A 260-nucleotide genomic window follows, 5' to 3' on the forward strand; every position below is an offset into this window, starting at 1 on the left:
CCCTGCCCTCCCCTGTGCTACCCACACAACCGGCTGCGCATAAGCAGGGTGGCTGTTGGTGCCAGTGTGACCTGCTGCGCCGGTGCTCTCTGAAGGGCTCCGGTGTGGTGGGTGCACGGCGCTGTGGGCTGACCACTCGTTTCTCCTTCCTGCCAGGTCTGCCCATCAGCACCTATGCCAAGTACTGCTACCGGAAACTCCAGAAAGTAGCTGTCACCGGAGGCAAAAAGGTGAGCGGCTGCCCTGGCTCCGGGGCCTGT

General features: G+C 63.5%; 1 protein-coding gene across 1 annotated transcript in view; it reads left to right on the forward strand.

Annotated features, from left to right (window-relative positions):
* Positions 1–260, forward strand: part of LOC104528420 (rho GTPase-activating protein 39-like) — a gene marked incomplete at its 5' end in the record, with an annotated part of 26,876 nt that overhangs the window by 21,722 nt on the left and 4,894 nt on the right. Inside the window, 1 exon segment of the mRNA XM_010172421.2 lies at positions 157–230. Within this exon segment, the coding sequence (XP_010170723.2) occupies positions 157–230 (74 nt within the window).

Source organism: Antrostomus carolinensis, unplaced genomic scaffold (assembly GCF_000700745.2).
Source record: "Antrostomus carolinensis isolate BGI_N321 unplaced genomic scaffold, ASM70074v2 scaffold39707, whole genome shotgun sequence".
Taxonomy (NCBI): Eukaryota; Metazoa; Chordata; class Aves; order Caprimulgiformes; family Caprimulgidae; genus Antrostomus; species Antrostomus carolinensis.